This window comes from Phoca vitulina, unplaced genomic scaffold, assembly GCF_004348235.1.
Source record: "Phoca vitulina isolate PV1807 unplaced genomic scaffold, GSC_HSeal_1.0 scaffold1, whole genome shotgun sequence".
NCBI lineage: Eukaryota > Metazoa > Chordata > Mammalia > Carnivora > Phocidae > Phoca > Phoca vitulina.
Window position 1 is genome coordinate 96,012,891 of NW_022589704.1, and position 24,634 is coordinate 96,037,524.

Genomic DNA, 24,634 nt, shown 5'->3' on the forward strand with positions numbered 1-24,634 from the left:
GTTTTTTTATTGACTCCATATCCTTGCTCATGATGTCCTTGATTACTCTAGTACTCCTGCTGTTAACCTTTCTGGCTTCAGACTGCCTGATCTTGCCACTGTCTAATCCTTACCTCTATGGTGTTGCCAGAACTATCACCCTTGGAAACTCAGCCATTCTCAAATGTTTGGACCACTGTTCAGAATGTTTAACTCCCTTTCCTATTTCAGAACAGGAAACACTTTTTAAAGAATAATGTATAAATTTCATCATGTCACCAAACTTATTTGTTTATTTCTTCTCACACTATCAGTAATGTTCTTGGCCCACTCATAAAGATTTCTGAGAGCTTCATGCAGCTGACTCTTATAAACTTGGCATTTCACCAGAAGGGTATATTTCTGATGAGTAAAAAGTGTTTGTCTTCAAAAATACATGAGACATATACACTTAGCTTAGGTTGCATTCAATACTTTATAATACATATTGGAAAATAATATACTCCATTAAGTCAAGCCTACGGGATCTCTTATTTCCAACTAGGATACATTCATACTAGTTGGTGCCAATGTGACGATGGGAACTGGTTACTCTGGTAGAAACCTTATTCATAAGCATTTATGATTTATTTTGCAAAAAAATGTCATTTGGGACAGAGAGGTAACTATGCAGGAAGTTGGACTGGCATGCGCTAAATACTAGTTTGTCCCAGGGAATTTTTTAAAAATGACCTCAAGGAAAGATATGGTTAAAAATAAAAAAAGAAGAAGAAAACTATTTTCTTGTTTTGGTGTAACGTCTAGTAACTATTATATTTGAAAACGTTTCTATATACCATAAGCTTTCTCACAGCTTACAGAAGAATTGGTATCTTAGCTGGCTGTCACTGCAGAATTTCTTAAATATCCATAGAGAATGTAAATCCTTTACCACACTGTGTAAAAATCTGCAGTGTTAAACCAGGCAACAGGTCCTTCCCCAGCATTTACTGCTGTTTTGACTGCAAACACTACCTAGGAAGAAACAAAATTTAGTATCAGAATGAGAATGGATTATGGTAAAGAAAAATCCAGCAGAGAGGGAGAGAGAGAGAAAGATTTCTTTTGCACTGAAAAAAAGTATAAACTGGTTAGAAGCGGGGAAGTTGAGAGTGTCTCTTTAAACTGTGGTACTGCAATTGATCTCTGTATGTTTTCTGGTATTCGTCCCTTTGAAAGGAGAATGAGAGCCAAGATCATTGGCTGTACTGTGAAGCTGTCACATCTCGGTACTGAAAAGGTACAGTACAAGTGAATTGAAACAGTCTGTAGCTTTCTATTCAGTATCGTCAAGAGCTTTGAGACTGATGAACCAAATGAATGCTTTATTTAGGGCTGAGATACAGATCCCTCCGATCTGACGGCGTTTCAGCCTTTGGAGTAAGAAAGCAGCAGCGGCCGCAGAAGCAGAAGCAACAGCAGTAGCAACAGCTACAGCAGCAGCCCCTGCTCAAGTCCAGTAGAAGAGACTTGATCTCCAGTCCGTCCCCAACTCCACCTGGGATCGTGCGCTGTCCAGGGTCCTGAACCATGAACCAAACCGCCAGCGTGTCCCATCAAATCAAGTGTCAACCCTCCAAAACAGTCAAGGTAGGACCAAGGTTTCCTTCTTCCTTCTGTTTCTGCACATGTATCTTCATTCATCTACTGAACACATGGATGTTGGTATGGCAGGGCACTGACAGTAAAGATACCTAGTTGCTTTGAGTTTGAATTAAAGGTTGGATCTCAGTAAAGAGTTTGGTTCTGTTTGCATGTGTGTATAGACTGGAGAGAGTAGTTTTCACTTAATAATTCTTTTACCTTGATGACTTTCACTTTTTTGACTGAGAATCTATCAGTGGTATATGTCAGGAAGAAAGTTTAGTGAGCTTTGAGCTTCTAGAGTTTTTATTCCATGTCAGTTTTCTTGATGAAACTGGTGAAGAATTTGCAAACTGCTGGAAACAGATAATATTAAATTGAATACAAATTTGATAACAGCATTTCATTGCCATATGGATTTGGGACTTCTCATCCTTTCCAAAGAAAAGCATATTAATCATTGTGAGTGTTTAACTGTTGGTTATTTTAAAGCAACTATAGTGAGGGAGTATAAAAGTCTACAGAGGGAGTATACAAACATATGCTCTTATGTATGCCATCATGAAACTCAAAACCAGGAAGGTGATTGGGAGTGCTCTTTGAAACAAGTGCTTGTTTTAAATTTGAGACTTGTCTGATATGGTTAAAAGAAAAGGACCAAGCTTGGAATTTGACTGTTCCTTTTTAGTTTTAAGTAATGTTTATGCTATCCTCTTTGTTCTTATTTTGATGTTCTTACTTACATGGAGACTTATAAATAACTGGACTTATAATAACCCAATGGAGGAGTTTATTTTATCTTGCAGTTCATTTGTGTGGATATTTTGCATCCTGGGGGGGGGGTAGTTATGGGCTCCTCTGGAACTCTTTTATGGAAAAATCTGATAACCTGATAGATCATTTTTACTTACTGCAATCTCTAATTCATATACAATTGAATATCTTTTATTGAGATTCTAAAATTTGACATAACTGGATTTTTATGATTATATTACTTTTATCTCTCAGGCCTTTGAAAATACTGCATAGACTGTAATTTAAAAATATAATTTGTGGCAGTAAGTTTTTTCTTGTGAACCTACCTACCCTTGTCAGTCTTTCAGTTATAAATAGACCGTAAACTGAACTCCATTTATCTGCAATTATTTTTAAAAGCAATGAAATATCCAGGATGTATCAAATGATACATAATTAGACTTTCATCATATATAAATACATAAAGTTAACTGAAATCATAAAGAACTCAAATGCAGATAATTTACACCATCTCTAATGTCATAAGCAACATCTTAGTATTGAATTTTTTGCACTGTGTCCAACTTTAGAAATAAAATGCTGTGCTTTAGGATATAAGTTTTTCTCTGCATGTCAGAATCCCACATCTGTCATTTATATAAGCATACCATCACTGAACAATGACTAAACAGTACATATATGACACTCCACATTGTGATATATAAACTCTGGTGGAAAATATATGCTGTAGCCTTAAGTGGGATAGAATTACAAGCTGCCTGTCTACTTGAGTATGTTTAGAAAACCGTAAAATGACCAGTGGCTTTCTGTTTAAGTGTTTGAGGTCATAGGAATCAAGTGTTTTATTTGCCCTTTTATTTACTGGGTAAGGACAAAAGAATGCTACTTTCTGGGACTTACAATCATTTCCCTTATTGGTGCTCTGGCATTAACTGCCCTCAGACAAACTCTGGAGGTAGAAAAATATGTTTCTAGTGTAAGGGTTTTGCATCATCTTGCTGATCTTGCAGATGCTGTTTTTTTTTTTTTTCATTCTAACTGCAGCCATTGAATTGAAATGAAAGGCATCATAAAAATTGGACAACCCACCACTTAGCAATGTATTCTATTAATGGCTTAATGAAGGAATCTTGAATCAAAGCAATGGATGATTTGGTTAATTGTACAAATTAAGTTCTTTTGTGCTCCCCCTCCTATTGCTCTGGGGAGCAAAAGATGCTTGTGATATTCATAAAGTATATAAAGTTGCAAGCATTGAACTATTAAGGGAGTAATTACTTGAGTATTTTCCAATTTGCAACAGTAAAAGGGGATGAGTGGAAAGCTCTCTTACTTCAAATTATGTGCTCAATTATGAAACATTTATGGCTTTTGGAATTTATACTAAAAATGGCTATCTATATTTAGGTAATGCATTAGCCTATGAACAAAATGCAGTAGCAACCTAAGGAAAAACCCTAAGATGAGAGGCTTTTGGAAAGCTATTAGATATTGGAGCTGAAGAGACTTTTTGGATTTTTGGAATCTATCTTTTTTTCAAGCATGATTTTTTTAGAGTTAGTTTTCACCTCACTCTTAAAGTTACTATTTGAAAACTTTAAACAAAACTCCCTTATTTTGAAAGCTGATTGGCCTGCAGATAATGATAAGTGACCCACTCTGGGGCTCCAGAAATATCCAGATACTTAATAAGTTATAAATTGCTCCATTTTAAAAATTCTAAAACCTCTAGGGACTTTTTCCCCATACTTCAGTGTAATAATCCTCTAGGGAATTTTTCCCCCCATTGTCAGTGTAGTAAATGCTGGCTGTTCCTTCTCTTGACAGTTTAACTACTGCTAAAAAGAATGCAATGGGAATGAACAAAAATGAATTGCTTTGGCTAAAAATAGCTTTAAAGGCCAAAATGTGTGGGAGGAGAAAGAACAGGTGTGTTTGTGTGTCTTTTCTCCACCCGAAGTTTAAAAAGTGATGATATCTGCAGTGAGTCAAATTTAGCAACTATTATCAGTGAAGGCTGTTTGTGGTCACAGTGGTGGCAGAGCTGAAGAAGGAGGGGCCTGGAGGACTCATAATGGAATAAAGTGGTCAACATTATTCAGGTTGCTTGACATTTGTTTTTGTCATTCTGGCCATTCTCCAGCTCAGCCAGTCCCTGACACATTTTTCCTGATGTACTTGAACAGGTATGTTCTTATAGTCAAAACTGATAAGAGAGAACAGAGCAGAGTAAGTCAAATAAAGGTATCAGGTGTGTTTTCAGATCACTTTGGATGAAATGTTGAATGCAATGCACTCATAAAACCCTTTCCCATTTCAGAGCTTGAAAAGCAATAAAGCTTTTCTTGAAATGATTACAAATCTTACCGTCAAGGTAGCAGCACTCTAAAAAAAGGATCTTTTACTCTGAGATCTGTAATGGAAAGTTTTAGGGACAATCTGGGAATGCTAAATACAGATCTAATCTTGGCTTATTATAAACTTCATTTCTGAAAAATTGTCCCTACTTTGGGCAACAAACTTGGCTTTATCTTCCCTATCTTAGCTTCTCTTGGCTAAACTGAAAGCAAATTAAGTCTTCCAGTCAAATCTCTGAACTTGGTTTACCTTTTTTCCAGTGGAATTGCAAATTTAGAACTTTGCCTAAAAAAGTGAGAGGTTTTTCTTCTTTCGTATTTTAATAGAAATCTAGCACCCATGTATGTCTACGGGTAGTAGAAGAATTGTCCATCCTTTCTTTGAAGTTGGAAGTTGTGCGTGAATCCTCAGGATTGGTGATTCTTGGATCAGGAATCCTATTATTTTATTTTAAAATGGAAACTTCAAAATACGGTACACAGTATTTCTTTACTTTTCCTATGTAGTGACCCTTTCATGTCAGTCTCTTTCCCTTTCCCCTAAGACCTGCCTAGGTTATTCTATCACTACCTTCACACTCAGGTTCCCTGTGTTCTGTGTAAAAAATGATCCCAGAAGTACATACTACTGGAGAAGTACCTACGACTTTTACAGAACATATTTGAAGGTGTATTTAAGATTTTCATTGTCTTCAGAGTAGATTCTCTGTGAGCAAATACATTTCATGACAATTTTGACTGCCTTTTATATTGTAGTATTGAAGTGTTATGCAAATACAGACATTTTCCCCTTATTACCTCTAATCCAGAGCCCCATCCAAAATTGTTGTGTACAAAACAGGGGATAAAATTAGGGAGCAAAAGAGAATGAAAATCTTCTCATGTGTACATTTTATTTTATTAAATCTGTAGGCTTGAGGGGATGGTCATTAGAAAATGATTTCTGTCTTTAGCAGTTGGTATTTTGGAATATGACAATGTGATGAGTTGGTGTGGTGACACTGGTTTGGAAATGTACCAATTGGCACCAATTTTTACTGGTTGGTAATTCCACACTCCCAGCTTAAAGGATGGGTACCACATCTGTGTTCCACATGGTGTTGCATTTAGTCTTAAAGAGTATTTCATAATTACATCCACAAAAACTTAGGAATATAGAGAGTATATAAGAAAAAACTCCACCTCTTTATGTCATTACAATGTGCAAAATGTACCCCTCCAATTTCACTATTACGTGAAATTCTAAAAGCAAAAATTATAATGTGCTTCTATACTGTATTTTGTTTTAGAGAGTCTTCTTGGTCTTCATCCTAAAGACTTTAGTCATAAGAAAAAAAAAGAAAGAAACTTTATTACATTATGATCTCAACACAGACTCAGACACACTAAAGAAAGAGTTATCATCGGTATTCAGTGAACCCTACAGTTCCATTTGGCAAGGTACAGATTTTTCTTCAGCATTAGGAGAATGGGCCATTCTCTTAAGTGGTGATATTTGAAGCCAAAAGAGAAGACTTACAAAAAATTAGAATGAAGGATATTGTGTGTGGGAGAATTTTTTTCTCTTAGGAATGGTCTACATCCTTTTACTTATTCTGACACAGCTTCCTCATATGCTTAAGGCAAAAATTGGAGCCTGTGATAAACATGAAAAGGACCACAAGTTAGATATTCTGCTGACGACCAATTTATAGTCATTTACAGTTTGCATTTATGCAAGTTTTTACAATTTAAAAGTCTATAGGATAATTTTATTTCAAATGACTATAAATCTCACTGTTTTTAAAGGAAGCATTAAATGTTTTTATTTTTTTAGTAAAGAGTGACAGTGTTATAAATTTGGATAGTTTTGTTTTACTCACTTTTTTTCTTAAAATATAAAGTTTCTTTTTTTTAAATTTGACATTTAAAGTGTTTAAATGGCAACTTTTACTTTGAAGAAGTATTGTAGTATAATGCATTTTTAGGTAAATTTGAACTATTTCAGAAAATATTTAATATTCATTTGCTTCTTGGAAAAATAAGTGTTAATAATTTTCTGGAAAATGTTTTTGGTCAGGTAGTAAAGACATTCTTGATGACAAATTTGTGATAACAAATCACTAATTTTCACTGAAAAGGGATGATTCTACAAATAAAGCATGGATAAGAAGCTATATTTCTACATAAGATAAAGTGGTGCTTCTCAAAATGTGGTCCCTGGGCCAGCAACATCAGCATTCCTCATGAACTTGTTAGAAATGCAAATTCTTGGGCTTTACCCAGACCCAATCTATTAGAAACTCTGGGGGTAGGAACCAGCAATCTGTGTTTTGACAAGCCCTCTGGGTGATTTAATGAATATTAAAGCTTCAGTAACCCTAAGCTAAAGAATTACTAAAGAAGACAAACTTGCTCTATAGTCTACTTGTAAGAATCGTCTGTGTTTGTGTATCACAGATGGAGTCTGAACATCTTCTGAAGATACATAGGATCATTTAATAACATGAATTCTATGAGAGCTGAGCTCTCTTCAGGTCTATCTCTTTTATCTCTCACAGGGCTTTCTTAATACTAAGCCCTTCACACAGTAGACTTTGAATATATATTTGTTGATTATTAAGTGACTGGTAAGGTCTCTGAGCTCTAAAGTGAGCTAAATAAAATTTTCAGACCTTGTTTAATTGGTAATCTGGTTTGAAAACTTGCTCTATCTTTTAAATTCACAGCAAATTTCTTTAAAGAAAACGTATGGACATTTTGTTTGGCTTTCTATGGTTTTGTTCTCTGACTTGATTTGAGGCCATCTGGTAATCAACACCTTTTGGTAACTAGGGAGATAGATAGTCACACTATGCAGAGAGTATGTTGGACAATTTTCTCCCTTCTTGCCAGCCTCATCTGAAACTTGGCAAAACAGTGGTAGCCAGGAATATCACCCTAACCTTTCTCCTTTCATTTACTAATGTTCTTTAGCCCTTGGATATATGCCAGGTTGGTAGGATACAATTGGAAACAGTATACCACAAGTGAAACAAAATTAATCATTTTTATACCTGACCTCTCCTGGACAGCCCCAGCATGGTGTTACATTAGCAGAACTAGATTTAAGTTGGATGATAAGCCGTGAAATAGAGGACGTTTACCTTCTGAACGGGCTTATCTCTTAGAAATTTTTCATAGAACTCATGTTTTTGTTTGTTTTTTTTACAGTTAGGATTGGGAAGAATGATCCAATGTGTGCAGCCTACCCCACTACCTGCAAATGGGGCATAGGGCAGATTGGATAGGTTTTCCTTTGGAGGGTCATCCTTAATTTGAAATCTCATTCTCCGTGTACCACAATGGATCATGTGGCCTTGGGGAAGGCAATTAACCCTGTTCAGGCTTTTCTTCCCACTAACAGAAGGGCAATAAACTTAAATTTTATCTCTCCAAACAAAAATGCTATGTAAGTGCTTTGTATTATAATTTGTTCTAGTAGCAATTTTTAAGGGATATGACATTTTCATAGAGAACTGTATAGCAAGAATCAATTTTTATGACATAAAAGCTAAGAATTTTATTTGTAATTATTATTAACTATAATGATGATAAAAACTCATTTTGAAGTCACCAGGGAGCTGAAAAGTATCTTCTAATATTGTAGTAACATCTGCAAGATCTCATCATGAATCTGTACCAGAAAGGTAGGGGAAGAAGAATATTGAGTTTAAATGCTATCTAAAGGACTGATTAATTCAAAAAAAAAAATGCAGTTACTCATCCTGGTGCTTAACTACAAAAATGGAAGATATCTAGGGTAGCTGCATGGATCATCTAATTGAGGAGAAATTATATCATGCTATGTTTATATAGCCTTCCTACTATCTCTGGACTCATTGTTTCCTTTGCTTGATCTACCCTTCCACTCAATTGTCCTTTTAAAAAGCCCCTATTTTTACTTCAGATCTCAAACAGAGTTTTCTCAGTTCTCTGATTTCCTTAGGCAGTAGTAAGGGTCTCAACTAATCACCTATGTTCTCACATAATCTCAGTGCCTGCTTAATGACAAATAGTCTTCTGAGCTGTAATTATTTGTTTCCATATAAGTCTCTCTGCTAACTCTTAAAGGGTCTCTGTCTTTTACTTTTGGTGATCCTAGTGCCTAGCCCAATTTCTGATGAATAGCAGGCATTCAATTAAGATTCTTTGAGTGAAGGAACAAAGAAGGCTATAAACTCATTTGTCTTCCCAAGAGATGCAGTCTGACTTTTGAGTTCAGAAACATACTAGTCCTCCTTGACCTAAGCCAAACTGAACATTTTAAAGTATGTAAACAACATTTGGAGAGATGACAAATGGGCCTCAAGGACTGTGACAACAGATATGCTAATCCTCTTGAGGAAGAGTGGCTTCTGTAAGTAAAAAAATAGGTTTTGCATTATGAGTGTCTTTTATATTAGGGTTGGGGAAAGTCTATACAAATAGAGACAGTCTTTGCCCCTCTGTTTTGGAACCTGAGTTAGCCTAGTAGATCCAAGTTGATGCTGATTTTAATGGATGGGACCCTATCGGGAAACTATTGACTGACCCTTTAGTGAGGCTCTTTCTCATCAGAAACCTTAATTCCCAAGATGAATCACTGCTGCTGGATTTAAAAACACCACTTTTCACAACTCTGGTTTCCAGGATTTTGCCCTAAGAAAAATGGACTCCACTTTATTTTAATGGAAAGTAAATAGCATGAAAGTACTTTTTGTATTTAATGGGATGGGCCTTTTCCTTGAATAATTGTTTTTGAGACAATAAAAGAATTAGGGTAGAGAAACTATGCAAGACAGGTATCCTTGACCAAGGAATGGCATCTGTAGTAAAATTGTTCCTGTATATATATATCCTCTGAAGGACATAAAATTGAGTCAAGCAATGTTGTCTTTGGTTGATGAGTGAGCACAGCATGGCATGATGGATAGAAGCTTGGACTTACTCTTTCATGTTTCAGTCATTTGACATTCACTGAAAGAAGATTCAAATATGAATAGAGCTATGTTGCTTGTTTTTAGGGAGCACAGTCCAGGATGCAAATGAATACTATTACAATATATAATGATGAGTGCTTGGAGGGGTAAATATAAGGTTTGGGAGGAGGCATTTACAAAGCCCAGAACAGATGCTATATAGAGGTTAGATTAATAAAGAGAGGGGAAGAAAATATTTCAGACACAGAGAAAACATGTGCAAAGGATGAAGAAACAAGGCAATGTAACTGACCTGAGGCATTTATTAGTTGAGTGTGACTACGTTATAGAGTACAAATGATCAGGATGGGTGAGGAATGAGACTGCAAATACATGTAGGGACCTGGACTTTGTATTATATTTCAGAATTTGACTGTACTCTGAGGGAAGAGCTTAAAACCAAGTAGTACAAAGACAAGATCTAAATTTGGGACTCAGTTCTGTGACCTTGGGAAGCACTCCTGAGGTTTGTGTCTTTAGGTTGAAAGTAAAAATGGTAACGCGTTCCTGGTCCATCTTTCAGGATGATCCAAGTACTGTCTGAGATATTATTAGCCAGACAGGTGTTACTGAAGGTATATCTTAATAAGAACAAAAGGTTTTTCAACAGCCTGATTTTATACCATCCACTTTCATGAATGCTAATAATAGCTGGCCTTTAAAGGTTTTAATTTAGTGGTACCATTTTAATCCAAAAGAATCTTTTTTGACTAATGACAATCATCAGGGTGTTCCAAAATTTTCCTCTTTAATACTTGGATAACCATTTTCCTGGCATATTGGTTGCTAATTGTCTTTTGAGCAATACCAATGCTACATGACTGACCTCTGTTAGTGTCATTGGATTTAAGCATAAAATTTGCCTGGAAATTTCAGATGCAGAGGTGAGGAAGTTCCCCCTTTCCTCGTCTCCTAATTACATAGGACATGTGTTGTTTTCAATACAGATACTTTGGGTTTCTTGAAGGATTAATTCCAAGGGTCTCAGTAGTTCACAGCATCTTTCAGAGGAGACAGAAAATATTAAAGTACACTTGACGTGCAGCAGTTCCATAATCATAAAATTTTAAATGTTTCTTAGAGATACTTTATGCTAGACTTTTATTTTGCAGACAAGAAAGCTGAAGATTAAAAGAAAATAGGGGCACCTGTCTGGCTCAGTCGAAGAGTGATCGACTCTTGATCTTGGGGTCATATGTTCATACTTCACATTGGGTGTAGAGATCACTAAAATAAATAAATAAATAATAAACTTTAAAAAGGGAAAGTAGGTGAAGTGCAACCTTTTAACAAGAACCACCCCCCCACACACACACACAGACACTCCTCACAAAGTAACAGAAAATTCTAACTGAATTGGTTAAAGGAATCAGAAAAAAATGATAATTTCACAAAACGAAAAGAGCACTTTGAGTCAGTTAGCTCAGTGCCTGAATAACATGACCTAGGACCCAGGCGATTTGCACCATTCTGCTTTGTCTCTCTCAGACTAGGTTCTGTCATGGTCATTACATGCCTGCTCTAGTTCCAAAACTGACCTGCAGAAATGACAACTGAAAGTGTTCTGTGGACAAAGAGAAGTTTCTTTCTTGAGTTTCATTTTAAGAGTTCCACAGAGAGTTTTGCTCAACTTTTGTTGCCTAGATTTAAATCTTACACCAATTTTTCTCTTCAATATACTTGAAGACACACATGCAGAAAGCAGGGAGGAGGTTATCCAAATAAACATGGGGTTCTGTTAGAAGCAATCAAGAAGATTGGATGGTTTGGATGGAGAAAACCAAAAATATGTACCACCGTGATCAGCAAGAAAGATTTTAGAATTTGATGGACATTTAATACCTAGCACACTGTGAAAGACAGGCAGTGCCGTGGTCTGAGCACTGGGTCAATAATGACGTAATAAGCTCAACTACAGTATTGTCTTCAATTGCCTCAGAGCAGAGACCACTTCTGTGACTTTAGAACAAAAGGACAAGAAGAGAGGATCACAATATTATCTTATTGGTAGCCTTTTCTCCTTTGATACCAGATGACTCCATGTTCAATCGATTTTGCTTTGTATTGTCATATGCTTGGAGTTTTTTGTTTGTTTGCTTGTTTTACATAACTTTGGGCTTTTTTCTTTTAGGAATGATGAGTTGGGGATAATGAAGGCAAATTATGGTGATATTCTTCATCAAGTAATTAAGGTTGTTTGGGGACTATCATAGTGACCTCTTCCCTGGTACCTCTAGGGACTTGGAACTCTGAAGTCCTCAGGAGCATTTAAACACTGAATGCATCCAAAGTTAAGAGGTAACATAAATATTACAGTTAGATGTAAATTGAAATTGTGGAGAGGGCATGCCTCACCTAAAGGCATACTAGAGCAAAACCCACTCCCCTTCCCAAAGAAATACCTTGGAGAGATGTTTAATGAGGAGATGATAGAAGATACAGGATCACACCAAAAATATTTTTAGGGGGGGTCAAGATATCTGGTTTGTAACTTCTGGCTGAGTGGTGTTAATAAATACCATGGATTTAATTACCAGATGCTGAATACCAACAGACTGTGTCTCCCACTCAGAACTCTCCCTCTCCCTCTGTTCTTAGATACTGCTCTGTACTCCATATTCACACTTAGATGTCTAATAGACACTATACACTTGCTATATTACCATCAAGACTTTTGATCCTTGCTGCCTACCCCTGTCTCAATTCACTTCATTAAATGATACCAGTATCTTCTTTTCAGAGACTCAAGTCAGAATTTGGTTTCTGCTAAGGTGCCTCCTTCTTCTCTTCATCACCCGGTCCATCAGAAAATCCTGCCCATTCTATCTCCTAAATGTATCTTCAGTCTAACTTCCATATCCACCTCCACCCCTGTCACCCAAACTCCTTGCACACTTACCTGAATTATGGCAACAACTTTTTTTTTTTTTTTTTTAAGATTTTATTTATTTGACACAGAGAGACACAGCGAGAGAGGAAACACAAGCAGGGCGAGTGGGAGAGGGAGAAGCAGGCTTCTCGCCAAGCAGGGAGCCCGATGTGGGGCTCGATCCCAGGACCCTGGGATCATGACCTGAGCCGAAGGCAGACGCTTAATGACTGAGCCACTCAGGCGCCCCTATGGCAACAACTTTAGTGGGCTCCTGGCTTCCAGCATGCTTTATCACAATTAACTCTCCACTCAACAGCCAAGTGGTGATTTTAAATTTTAATCACTTCATATACCTGGTTTAAACCTTTACATTGCTTTTAGAAAACAACCCCAGAGCCTTCACCTTACCCCGACAACCCTGCATTATCTAGCCCCTGTTCTTCCCTCTGACCATATTGTGTCCCATTGTCTCCCTTCCTGCTCCACTCCATGACTATTCTCCAACCAGTGTGGTCCCCTTTCTGACTCTGAAACAAGCCAAGCTCTTTGCCAGATGAGGGTTTTTTTTGCTTGATGTTCCCATTGCCTGGGTTACTCTTTTTTTTCTTTTCACTTCTCATAGCACCTTTCTGGTTTCAACTCAGGCCTTTTCTGATGCACTCTGCTCATCTAGGTGTGGTCACCCCTATGTCAGTGCTTCAGAGGCTCATAGCCAGAGGTGGTAATTATCTTGCATTATGCAGATAACGCTGCCAAAGGGGGATGAGGCACTCTTCACTCCCTGCAGGCTTTAATCTTTGTTATATTTCCTATCAGAATCCTGATTTTTTCAGGGTTTTCTTTTATGAAAGAACCATTCTGTATTCTAGTTTCCAATTCTATTCCCAACAGTATGTTATTTCAACAAATACTTATTGAATACATAATACTCTGTTGCACAGATGAAGATACCAAAAGGCATAAGACACAGAGCCAGTCTTTAAGAAGCATACAATCTGGCTTCTTTTCTCCTCTCTCTTTGCCTGGGATGAAGGAGGAGGACATGAAAAACTAAGTCATTGGAGAAAATAAGAGTGTGAATGTGCTCTGGTAGATCAGAGAAGGGGCACCTTACTCCAACTTACTGAAAGGAATGAAATTTGAACTGAGACTTGATGGGCAAGCAGTAGTGATTTTGGTGAAGAATTTGGGGATAAGGGCATTCCAGATGGTGGAATGTGTAAAAGCATCCACGTAAGAAAGGGCACTACCACCACCATCATTATCTCTTCTTTACCACTGGTAAGTGCCCACACCACAATACTTCCAATTCCAGGTTCTCTTAAGTCCACAAAGACTTATCAGAGAAGGAGTTGTTGTTTTATAGGTAAGGATATTAATTTCCCCAAGCTCTCAGACTGGAAGAGGTAGGACTCATACTTGAACCCAGATAAGTTGCTACAAAACTCAAGCTGATAGCTAGGATTTCCTGGCTCCTATTTCGATGTTCCCAACCACTCAAAGGAACTGTCAGTTGCTGTTGCCCAGGGTTCCTTGTTGTTTTAAGCCTCTAAGCCTGTTATCTCCCACAGGAATGTCCTGTGTCCCTCCCTTTTGCTTCCCTGGTTTGGATTCACTTCACAGGAATTCACCTCCTTCCTTAAACTTCCCTCCCTACTCCTCTCCTCATTCCCTTCTTTCCAGCCCCAGGAAGACTCCTTGCTTTGTGCTTCACTGGAACTGTAACACACCCTTGCCTTTATATATATTTATCTTTTTATCTTCTTTCTCTCCCCTCTTCTTTGTCTTCTCTACTTTCCACTGTACATTCCACCCACAGCTAGACTGCAGGCTTCTTGAGGCAAAGGCAGTATCTTGTTTGTCATTGTGACTTTAGTGTCTAATGCTGTCCTTAATATGAAATGGATGCTCAAAAAGGACTTGCTGAATGAATGAATGAATAAGTGAAGGCCATCCTATGTGGGGACTATGTTCTTGCTTCAGAATATTCTTCATAATATTAATATTTTCTTTCATTTGGTATGTACTCACACAGCTCCCATTCTGGCAGAAGATAGAAGTATGTGAAAGAGAGCCAGATATGTTCTTGGTTTTTTCAAAGGATTTTCTTCCCTCATTGTGTGTGGGGGTGTTTATGTGTGTGTGTGTGTGAGAGAGAGAGACAGAGAGAGAGAGACAGACAGGATGAGAGTTGGGTTTTAAAAATGTAAATATAACTGCAATTGACTTATTGCTAACTTCTTTCATTAGAGTTTAACTGAAAAGGCATTAAAGTAATTCCGAATGTGGAGAATTTATTATTTTTAAGAATGAAAAATTCACCTAAGTAGAAAATATCTTCTTAGCACCTGTTCTGTGCCAGAAATTCTCATACCAACAAATTGATTTATTTTTTACCACTTCCCAACTAAGGAAAGAAGTGGGAACCAGCCCTTAAATAGCTGATCTTGGTGAGGCTGTCTGCATTCAGTATCTCTTTTAACATTGCAGGGCAGACACAATTCTTATTCTACCACAGGATATTAAGGGTTTAATGGCTTGAGTAAGGAAGGGGAAGATCTGGGCCTCCTACCCAGTCCTGTGTTGACTCCACGGTTGAAGTCCCTTTTATTAGACCACAGGGAAAATACCCACCTTAAGGGACCTTCCTTCTAACACATGCAGGCACTTGATACTCCAGGCAGTGGTTGCATGCTGCGAAATTTGCCTTGGCAAAGTCTCACGTTTTCACGTGGATCGCTAATGGATGGGGCCCACCTGGAAGTACCAGAACCAGAAACCCAGGGTTCAGTGAGGCAAGAAAAATAGCATCCACAAAGTGAATCTGATAGGAAAACTGAGTGGGACATAACACTGTAAGCTGATTTCCAAAGGAGAGCTTAGGATGTGATAGAGCCAGAATATTCAGGAACAAGAACAGGTTCACACAGGTATGGATGCACAGTGATTTTAAGTCCATTTGGACTAGTGACTTCTTAATGTTAGAGACCTTAGCAGAGGAATCTGTACCAATTTGGGCCTAGCTAGAGCAGAGTAAGTATATTTATAGCAACCACAGCAGAAACATGTGTGTTCCAAGTATTTGCAAAACAGTTTTAGATAGCTTCTTATTGAATGTCAACCACAATCTTGTGAAATACATATACATATTATTGATAGGCTATGACAAATGGAGAAGGAAATATGTGGGGTTGGAATAAGAATAATAGCAGTATATGAGGAAGTATGCTTATACTATGTAGTTTTGTAAATAGTAATCAGTTTTTTTAATTGCAATCAATTTTGAAAAGGCTACTGCTCAGGAGTGTGATTGTGATTATCTGAACAAATATTTGGAGCATTTAAAGTACTGGGTTGGGGGTGCCTGGGTGGCTCAGTTGTTAAGTGTCTGCCTTCGGCTCAGGTCATGATCCCAGGGTCCTGGGATCGAGCCCTGCATCGGGCTCCCTGCTTCTCCCTCTCCCACTCCTCCTGCTTGTGTTCCCTCTTTTAAAAAAAAATAAAAAAATAAAAAAAATAAAGTACTGGCTTGAATTTTTCCTGGTCAGCAAAATAGGGCAGAGGAGGCAGCTGACATTCTGGATGCCATTTAAGTGCAGTAGGCTATGGGACCATGTAAAGCTGGGACCAAGTGGGGCAAAGGTAGCAATGAATATCACAGCCTCGTGCATATCCTCTGTGCCTGGTCACCATGGTTATAGAGTGTGAGTTCTGTTGCTGATGGCACACTAAGAAAGCTGTGGGTGAATGTCGAGACAGGAGAAATAGAACTACCCATGCCTAACTAGTTTCATCATGTGGGAAGATCTGAGAATTTGAAATTAGTTTATGGAATAGACCAAGAGTAAGATCTAGGAGGGTAGTCTTGGGTGAAGAAATGAAAACTGAAAGTTTCGATGATACCAGATACAGTGTATCTGTTCTATCTTCTGCCAAGATTCTGTCAGTCAATATAAATTTAATAAATAAGATTCCCTGCATCCATTTGGTCTCACTTGGTCTAACTCAGAATTTCTCAACCTTGGCAACAGGGACTCATTGGACCAGATTGTTCTTTGTTATGAGAGGTGTTGTGCGCATTGTGGGATGTTTAGCACCATCCAAGGCCTCTACCTATCAGGGGCACTGTCCCCAGTTATGACCAAAGAGTCTCCTGAAATTGCCATATGTTTTCTGGGAAGCAAAATTGCCCCTGGTTGAGAACCACTGGACTAACTGGTGGCCAGTGCTACAGGTGAGTGAAACCTGGGACAGGGAATAAATGTGGCTCATTCTTATTTTGTGGCTTTCTGACACTGAGGATGGTTGAGCCACTTAAAGGTACTCAGAGTATTGAACAGTTATCATCTAGGGCTTATAGATGGAGGAATTCAGACCGAGAACTAGGGGTCTGGCACCAAATCACATGGCCGAACTGATACTTGAACCCCAGAGATAACACTCAATACTCCATCTCTTTTCCCTACAAGTGTGTTTTTTTTTTTTTTTTTTATCCTGGGATTTTCAGAACTCCAAGCCTTAGGTATTAAGGGAAAGGCAAAATAGGTGGGACTTTCAGCCCTCCTACATTTTCACTCTTCCATCCCTCCTCTTACTGTGGCCAAAGCAGCATCACTATCACCATCCTGTTGATAATGGTTAATGTTCCTAATAAAATAATAACAGATAAAATCCCCTGCATTATCTCTTTATGCCTGTTTGTTTATTTATTTATTTCTAGAGAGGGGGAGGGGTAAAGGGGAGGGAGAGAGGGTTTTTTTTTTTAATTTTACTGAACATACAGTGCAATATTGGTTTCTGGAGTAGAATTCAGTGATTCATCACTTACATACAACACCCAGTGCTCATTAAGCAGGCTGCATGCCCAGCCAAAGCCAGATGCAGGGCTCGATCCCACAATTCTGAGTTCATGACCTGAGCCAAAATCAAGAGCCAGACACTTAAACACCTGAGTCACCCAGACACCCCTCTTTACGCCTGTTCAGACTTGAAGAAGACAGCACGAATCTTAACCCAGAGAGAAGCTCAACAATATTCCTTATGTTGCTGTTGGAAATCTATTTTCTGGGGTAAGATAGGCTGAAACCACAGGGGCATTAAGTTTGCTAATGTGCAAGGTAGAAAGTTAAAGGAACTGGGACCCAAAAAGGCCGTTTCATCATCCATTCCTGGTCTTTTTCCAGAGTCATCATCTTGCCTCTGTATATCACTCTTCCAGGGTACCCTGAGTTATTCTGCCAGAGTTTTCTCCTGGCAGAACGTTGCTAAGTTGTACCCCATTCTTGAGAATCTAAACTCTCATCCTGGTAGCATCTTGCTTGGCAATCTTCAAATTCTATACTCATCCAGGAATTTCTAACTCTTCACCTTTTCATGAAATAGGGATTATCTCAGGGTGGGAGAAACACAGCTTGACCACTCACATCTCCCCTCGCTACCTGTCATGATAATCTGAAATTTTACATTTTGAGATTGACTTTGTTAAATAAAGAGATTGACTACCCTAGTTATAATTTTCTTAAAAGAAGATGAACTTGAAAATTTGACATATGTATATTTTGTCAGCCAAAGGCAAGCCATCTATTTCAGGAGGCAATATTGCATACTTGTTAATTGTGTGCTTTGGAATGTGTGCTTTTGAATTAAACTTCCTCAGTTCTTATTCCAGGTTGCCACTTTTAGCAGTATTATCTGGGACAAGTTTTTAAAATTTTTAGGAACCTCATTTCCTCATCTGTAAGGTGGGGTTATAATGCTCTCCATTAAAGTCATGGAGATTAAATAAGATGATATATGTAAAGTAGTTTTAAAGATGCTCAATAAATAATAGCCAGCTCCAATATTATGAGTACTTTATTCTTAGGGGCCACCCTGCATGCATTTTTTACATTAAAGAGATCGTTGATAAAAATAAATGCAGTATTGGAGATTATCTTGGAAATTTCACAATCATTTCTGTATTATTGGAAAACGGGTTTTTTTTTTTTTTTTTTTTTTTTTTAAAGATTTTATTTATTTATTTGACAGAGACAGACACAGCGAGATAGGGAACACAAGCAGTGGGAGTGAGAGAGGGAGAAGCAGGCCTCCTGCGGAGCATGGAGCCCGATGCGGGGCCCGATCCCAGGACTCCGGGATCATGACCTGAGCCGAAGGCAGACGCTTAACGACTGAGCCACCCAGGCGCCCCTGGAAAACGGGTTTTAATGAGTAGATTAATATAAATATAAATACAGCAAGGAAAAATGATATTAAATGAGTTATAACATACTAAATCACCCTGGTCAGAATCAAATTCCTACTGTAATAAGCCAGCAAAGTCCATATATTAGACATTTAAAAATGTGATATACTTTTCTTCCTATTATAAACCCAGGGTTAAGTGGATTTCTAGGCTTCTAGGGGAATTTCCATCCTCTTTTTGACTGATAATTCCAGAGGACCAAGGATTTCTCAAAGAGTGAATATTGCCTTATATGTTAGAAGTCTCAAAAAGAAGTGTTAATGTGGCTGAATGTTGTATCAAATATTTGCTGTTTCAGATATAAAAAGAGTTTTATAGAAATTGGATAATTAGCATAGTTACCTAAATAAGTGTCTTCAGACCAATATTTTATTATATTCTTAATCTGGGGCTTAGAGGAGAATAGTATAGTCAAATTGCAACTATCTTTACTAATTGGGTAAATTCTAGAAATGTTAAAGTACAATGTAGAAAGAGCTAAATAAATATTTGCAGAATGACTTGTTGAAGACATTTGGTTCTTAACGGTTGCCATTCTCTATACCATGCATGTTCTTACTGTTGCTATGACCTTGTTCTGTTGGCCAACTGCACATTGTGATACAGCAAGTAACATGTACCATTGGGTGATGTAACCACTGACCTGGTTATTATGCCGGGACAGATTTTGTTCTAGGGACCTAAATTGTTAATGCCCACATCACTGATTTTATTACCCAGTGGTATCTCTTACATGCTACATGTTAGTGTCAGGGGTGAGAACCACTAGTTTTTGTAAGTCGACCTCACATAGCACTAGAAAGACCCAGATCTATGTAAAGTCTGCTTGCAAGGACTGGTGTCACAACATTCTGAGACCTGGGTAAATGATATATTGCTACCTTTTCTTTTACCTGTGCTTCCCCCCACCTTTTCCTAATACACGCAGAGCCAATGGAGTCAGTTTGGGATTGCAGAGGAAATTATCTCTTCTGTATTACAAGAGGTCTCAAAATAAGCTTATCCCAAAAGGATAAAAGCAATTTGAATTAAATAGCAATGGATAATCTTTTAGTTTATTATAAGGCATTGCCCTTCCCACATTACATTTTCGCTATAAAATCTTTGTTAATAGTTGTTTTCTCATTTTGTATGTCACAGTGCCAAAGCATGCTGTTGCTTTAATAAAGCTCTGTCCTTTCTTCTTCTCCTTCTCCTTCTCCACTTCCTCCTCCTCCTCCTCCTCCTTCCTCTTCTTCTGTTTTTGACTTGTAATAAAGAGAGTCACATCCTACTGTCACCATGGCTTACCCCCACCATTCATTCCTGGTGAACCTGCTTGGCTGTCATGGCCTGTGTAGTGACAGGTTATTCCTTGGTAGGCTTAAAGTGCAATGGATGAAAGCAATTCTCATCTCCTGAAATCCTCTTATAAACCATCTACCAAGATGTGTCAAACCAAAGAAAATGTCTTCCATTCCTTCCTGCTGATTATAAGTAGCAATATACTAGGATGATAACAGGGCTAGATAGGAAAACAGAGTATCTGAAAATCATTCCATTGCAGCCAAATACATTTGAAATGATTCTTTTTAATTTTTTTTTATATTCTAAGAATATGAAACATATATATAACTCTTGCGCTGAAATTTTTGTTGCTGATTTTTTTAATCTTTTTGGAGACTTAACAAAAAGTTCAATGGTAGTCAACCTCAGTCCTTTCTTACGTTTTGGATGCTACTGGCTTTTTACAAGCTATAGACCTTTTGCATATAATTTAATATTAGTTGATATGTCTAGATTTAATTAAGCTCCACCCTTCCTACAAAAAGAAGCTCATTTGTCTGAGCTGCAGTAATTCTGAATATGATTTAGATGTGCCTATTATAACTGCATGGTTAAAAAAGATAAGTAATGCTAAGCAAATTCAAAATGTATACAGGATAACACAGAGTGTACATTTACACTTCTTATGTAACAAACTTTCAAGCGATTCACTTTGTGGAAAATAGCACTAAGTATTATTCATCTCTACTCATTAAAGACTAATTCTCTTTCAGGTCCTTCTTCTTCTACTGTAGGTTTTGTGGCTTAGTTTGTGTTACTTTTTGTATATGAAACCAGTAGAGCTGCATATTTTTCGGGAGACATCAACCTTTCACTAGTTTAGAATGTCTATTCCTTTAATTAATCCTAATTAGAGATTATGTTTCTCCCCAAACAGAATACATCCTTACATCAATTAAATGAGAGTTTTTGATGAAATGTTCCCTAACAGAGAGTAAGTAATTGAGATATAATTGTTTGTAGATGAAAAATAACTGCCATTTTTATGGCAAATGTAAGTTTAATGCAGATAATTTCCATGATTAGGATATGTTTTATGTGGCTTTTTATACTACTGTTTTGGAAGCATTCATAGTACCAGTTGAGGCAAAAGCATCTTAATGTTTGTTTTAGTGTTTGGCAACAAATACAGTCTATAAAATATGTAGTAGTTAATATTAAAAGCTCATGCCAGATTGTAACATAAAGAGTTTATTCAATCTCTCTAAACGCATCAATTTAGGCTTCATCTGAATGAGTTCTCATTTAGCATTCGGGTTTCTTATGATTTTCAGCAGGTGAGCTCAGACGAAGTTAGGAGGCATGTTTTTTCCCCCCAGATTGGCACAGCCTGCAAACGGAGGGCTCTGAATGACCCTGCCTCTCTCCTCCTTTTAGGAGGACCACTGGTGGCAAGCCCCTGCGGTGCCCATAGGGTTTGCTCAGTGAGCAGAGCATAAACAATGCTCTAGGTGGGAGGGGAAGATGACTAGAAATGCCAGGCTTACTCTTTCCTTGTCCCATTGGATCACCAGGAGGGAGCAATTTTCTTTATTATGGTTGCATTTTCTCAAGGTTGCTTTTACTTAGGATTTGATTATTTGCCTCCCTCCACCCACTCCTCTCTCCCATACACTCCCTCACTCCCAATAATGATCAGGTTCCTTTTAAAAGTCAGGTAGTACATTTCTTTATCATGTTACATTACATGCTTGAAGCAAGCAAATCTAGAATGCTTTTAAGAAAGACGCAGCAGTGTCTTGCTGGCGGGAGACATGTGCATGGGAGACAAATAGTAGCTTTTCAGTTTGGTCAGATACAGGCCACTTATAAGCCACCTAGCCTTGGGCAATTTATTGAAACACTCTGGGACTCAGTCTCCTCATCTCTAAATTAGAGGATTAAAAACAATATATGTAAGTATCTGGTATATACCGAATATGAGGGAAGATAGCTTTAATATTTAGATCAGGAATGGAAAGGGGGAAGAAAGAGGGAGAGAGATGAGAGCTGTGTGTGGAAGCTGGGGGAGCTGGTCAGGAGATAATGAGACCCAGACCATCGAAGACACAGGGGTCCTCCTCATGAATGGAAAGGGAGAGGAACTGTGGGATTCATCCAGATGCAGCACAGTTGAGAAATAATGGCAACAGACTGTGCCCATGTCAGAATAGAGGCAAGAACGGAATGATCAAAGCAAACATATGTGGAGATTTATTAGAACAGAATATTATCATGCACTACAAGGTAATTTTCTTTTTTAAGTATATATTTATTTTAGAATACTTTCATGTTAATAGACAGGTTGCAAAGGTAGTACAGAGAGCTTCCAAAGATTCCAATTCAAGTTCCCCCGTTGTTAACATTGTATATTTGGTATATTTGTCACAACTAAAGAACCAACATTGATATGTTTGTTTGTTTTTTTAATTTTATTTATTTATTTGACAGAGAGAGACACAGCGAGAGAGGGAACACAAGCAGGGGGAGTGGAAGAGGGAGAAGTAGGCTTCCCATGGAGCAGGGAGCCCAATGCGGGGCTCGATCCCAGGACCCCGGGATCATGACCTGAGCCGAAGGCAGATGCTTAACAACTGAGCCACCCAGGTGCCCCCCAACATTGATATGTTTTATTAACTAAATTCCATACTTTATTCAATTTCATTAGTTTTTTCCTAATGGTCTTTTTCTGTTTCAGGATCCTACTCATGATACCACACGATCAACATTTAGTCACATGCCTTCTCTGGTCTCTGATGGTTTTTCTGGTTTTTCTTGTTTTTGATGACTTTGGCATTTTGAGGAGTCTGTTACTTTGTAGCATGTCTCTCAAGTTGGGTTTGCAGACAAACTTTTTCTTTTCATAGTTAGACAAGTTATGGATTTGGGGGAGGAAAATCTCAAACGTGGCATATGCTATCAACATGTCTTGTTACTGATGATGTTAACTTTGATTACTTAGCAAAGGTAGTGCTTCAGTTTTCTCTGTTGTAAAAATTCTCCTGTCCCCTCCCTTCCCACACCTCACTCTTGGAAGCAATTCACTAAGCACAGCCTAGATTTAAGAGGTGGGTAGTTATGCTCCATCTCTTTGAGGGGGAGTCATCTACATAAATTATGTGAATTTCTTCTATTCATAGATTTGTAGCTTTTCCCCTGTTTACTTATTTATTCAGTCATTTATCTCTATTTGTATGTACTCATGGATATTTATTTTATATATCGGATTGTAATCCAATACTACTTCATTTATTTTGTTGCTCAGATTGTTCGAGTTTTGGACACTGGGACCTCTTTGATGTCAGCTCCTGTGTCCTTTTGACATATTCTCATCATTTTTGCTTCTTGAACATTTTCTTACTTTCTGACACTACAAGATGCTTCAGGCTTATCTTGTTTATTTCCTGCCCTGGCCCAAGAATTCCATTTCTCTAAGGAGTCCTGGTTCCTTTTATTGGAGGATGGTATTAGAAATCAAGATCTGGGTGCTGAGTGTGCTCTTTATTACTGAGGTGTTATTGCTTCTAGGCTCTCTCATCAGGCAGAGTTAGGACACACATGAGTATATAGTAACCCATGTAGACATGTATATGTGTGTGTGTGTATAAATGTAAAATATAAATATATATACATAACTATTTCTCTATATGCGTCTATATTAAGTATATGCATCTATATTAAGTATTTAAACCTGAGTTTATACTGATGTTTCCAATTCTAATATGACAACACATATATTATTTTAGCCCTTCTTTTTGCTTGTCTGTAACCTTACACTCCCACAGTGACAAACTTGACTTTTGCCCTTGATTATCCATTTATTTACTTTTTGATTCCCGGTTTACATATACTGTGTTTTCAGAATTGTTAACTTGCATGCCCCTGAAAAATATTTGAATATCAGTTAGAATACTCTACCAATTAAAGTGCAGTGCTTATATACAGTTGCTTTGATCTCTAGTCTTACACTTCCCAGTCATTTCTAAAGTTACTTAAGTTGATACCTTTTTAACCCACACTCTTCAGTGAGGTTGGGTTATGCTTTTAAAATACTTTTAGACTCTTTTGTCACAATACGCATTCCATCTTGGGATCCCCTAACCTGCTAGTTATTTTAAAAATTTGCAGGGGCGCCTGGGTGGCTCAGTCGGTTAAGCGTCTGCCTTCGGCTCAGGTCATGATCCCAGGGTCCTGGGATCGAGTCCCGCATCGGACTCCCTGCTCAGTGGGAAGCCTGCTTCTCCCTCTCCCTCTGCCCCTCACCATGCTGTGTTCTCTCTCTCTCTCTCTCTCGTTCACTCTCTCTCAAATTAATAAATAAAATCTTAGAAAAACATAAAAATTTGTGTACATTAAGAGTCACTGTTTAGTAAAGTTCTATGAATTTTGACATAGAGTCACATAGCCCTATGGTACCATACAGAATATTTTCACCATCCTTAAAAATTCTTTGTCATCTAGTCAGTAGTCTTCCTCTCCAACCCTTTACAGTCTGATCAGTTTTTGTCTATACTTTTGC

At 37.8% G+C, this 24,634-nt stretch overlaps 1 protein-coding gene across 2 annotated transcripts in view; it reads left to right on the forward strand.

Annotated features, from left to right (window-relative positions):
- The first annotated feature begins 1,000 nt into the window (after positions 1-1,000).
- The window catches only part of DPP10 (dipeptidyl peptidase like 10), a 1,381,541-nt gene continuing 1,357,907 nt past the window's right edge, over positions 1,001-24,634 (forward strand). Inside the window, exons 1-2 of one of the 2 annotated variants that reach the window (XM_032399013.1) lie at positions 1,001-1,258; positions 1,352-1,608. In XM_032399013.1, coding sequence (XP_032254904.1) covers positions 1,549-1,608 — 60 coding nt within the window. In that variant the 5' untranslated portion in view covers positions 1,001-1,258; positions 1,352-1,548. The other variant, XM_032398270.1, reaches the window with a different exon arrangement.